General features: G+C 70.3%; 1 protein-coding gene across 1 annotated transcript in view; it reads right to left on the bottom strand.

The window, feature by feature from the left end:
- EMIHUDRAFT_199178 (hypothetical protein) overlaps nucleotides 1-1,969 on the bottom strand; it is a gene marked incomplete at both ends in the record, with an annotated part of 4,656 nt that extends 2,687 nt beyond the window's left edge. Inside the window, 5 exons of the mRNA XM_005757810.1 lie at nucleotides 314-408; nucleotides 673-741; nucleotides 822-856; nucleotides 1,548-1,695; nucleotides 1,886-1,969. Of these exons, the coding sequence (XP_005757867.1) occupies nucleotides 314-408; nucleotides 673-741; nucleotides 822-856; nucleotides 1,548-1,695; nucleotides 1,886-1,969 (431 nt within the window). The remainder of the gene's footprint in view (nucleotides 1-313; nucleotides 409-672; nucleotides 742-821; nucleotides 857-1,547; nucleotides 1,696-1,885) is intronic.
- Between the last annotated feature and the right edge of the window lie 75 nt (nucleotides 1,970-2,044).

Below are 2,044 nucleotides of genomic sequence, written 5' to 3'. Positions count from 1 at the left end.
ACGCCTGCCGCCTCCTCCGCCTCCTCCGCCTCCACCGCCGCCGCTGCTAAGCCTGCCGCCTCCTCCGCCTCCTCCGGCCTCCTCCGCCGCCGCTGCTACGCCTGCCGCCTCCTCCGCCTCCTCCGCCTCCACCGCCGCTGCTACGCCTGCCGCCTCCTCCGCCTCCTCCGCCTCCACCGCCGCTGCTACGCCTGCCGCCTCCTCCGCCTCCTCCGCCTCCTCCGCCGCCGCTGCTACGCCTGCCGCCTCCTCCGCCTCCTCCGCCTCCTCCGCCTCCTCCGCCTCCTCCTCCTCCTCCGGGGCGTCGCCCGACGGCTTCTGCGCGCCCCAGCGCAGGTAGTGGAGCCCCTTGATGCGGAGCACCGCCGCCGGGAGCCGCCGCAGCCGGTTGTGCTGCAGGTTGAGCACCTGTTCACGGCTCGAGGTGTGAAGAGACGCTGTTCACAGCAGCCGGTTGTGCTGCAGGTTGAGCACCTGTTCACGGCTCGAGGTGTGAAGAGACGCTGTTCACAGCAGCCGGTTGTGCTGCAGGTTGAGCACCTGTTCACGGCTCGAGGTGTGAAGAGACGCTGTTCACAGCAGCCGGTTGTGCTGCAGGTTGAGCACCTGTTCACGGCTCGAGGTGTGAAGAGACGCTGTTCACAGCAGCCGGTTGTGCTGCAGGTTGAGCACGTGTAGCTGCGGCAACGCACCGACCCACGCCGGCAGCGAGCGAAGCTCGTTGCACGCGAGCAACAGCTCCTGCAGCCGAGATTACCCGAGATTACCCGAGATTACCCGAGATTACCCGAGATTAGCGAGCAGCAGCTCCTGCAGCCGACGTAGGCGGCAGAGGGCCTCCGGCAAGTCAGAGAGCCTACGCGTAAATATACAGCAGCATGAGAGCGGGAATACGGTCTTGTGCAGTGTGTTCAGAGCACCGCGTGAGTACGACGGAGAGGAGTACGGTGCGCACAACGGAACACGCCCGAATACGGCTGAATACGTGTCCGCTCGGGCGCTAGTTGGGAGACACGAGTCCGTCTTCCGCTTCTAGGTCGGAGAGCAGATCTCGCTCGCGTCGAGATATGGGGAGAGACGGGGAGATATGGGGAGATACTCCGCATCTAGGCCTCGAGATATGGGGGAGAGACGGGGAGATATGGGGAGATACTCCGCATCTAGGGGCGAGGGCCTCAGCCTTGAGGAGAAGCTGCGAACGGTCGGCCGCTGCGGCGACGAGAACCTGCACGCAACGCCGCCGCACGGCGGGGTGGACAAGACCGTCGGGCGGGGATGCAGCGGCGAGGAGACGTCGAGCGCGTCGTCGAGCGCATCGAGCATCTCCGCGTAGTCGGCAACGGTGCCGCCGAGCGTCGCGCCGTCGGACGGCCATCCGCGCGCGAGCAGCGGCGCCGCCGCCCGCTTGCCAGGCTCGCCGCCGCCTCCGCCTCCGCCTCCGCCTCCGCCTCCGCCTCCGCCTCCGCCTCCGCCTCCGCCGCCGCCGCCGCCTCCGCCGCCGCCGCCGCCGCCGCCGCCGCCGCCTTCGGACTGCAGCCGCACCGCACGTAGATCGACGGGCTTGAGCCGGCGGCATGCGGCGTCGCAAGACGCGGTCCAGCCGCGCAGCGGCGATCCGTTGTCCTCGCCGGGATCGAGGAGCAGCCACGCGCTCTCCGCAGCCGCCGGCGAAACGACCGCCGGCCGCTCACCCCGCTATGGGAAGAGGCGCGGGCGGCGTCGGACGCGATCCGAGTGGCCGGTGGCACGGTGAGGGCCGGGCGATGGGCGGCAGTGCCCCCAGGGCAGCGGCGGCGCCTGCCCAGGCCGAGCGGCAGCCGGCGGGCGTCGGCCCCTGTCCTCGGCGCGGCCCGAGCGGCCCCGGGCGCCTGTGCGCCGAAGCCACCCGCCCGCGGTCCGGGGGCACGTGGGGTCGGGGGAAACCGAACCCACCCCGCCTTCCAGCGGGCGGCCCGAACCAGGCAAGCATTTTTGGCAGCCCGGCCCAGAAGAGGTCGGCTTCCGAACGCGGAAAGAAGAAATTCCCGGCCCCCCAAAAAATTCG

The sequence above is a fragment of the Emiliania huxleyi genome (assembly GCF_000372725.1).
Source record: "Emiliania huxleyi CCMP1516 unplaced genomic scaffold EMIHUscaffold_9, whole genome shotgun sequence".
In the NCBI taxonomy this organism is placed as follows: Eukaryota; Haptophyta; order Isochrysidales; family Noelaerhabdaceae; genus Emiliania; species Emiliania huxleyi.
Note: the sequence above shows the minus strand (reverse complement) of the source record. Positions and strands in the feature narration are given on the sequence as shown.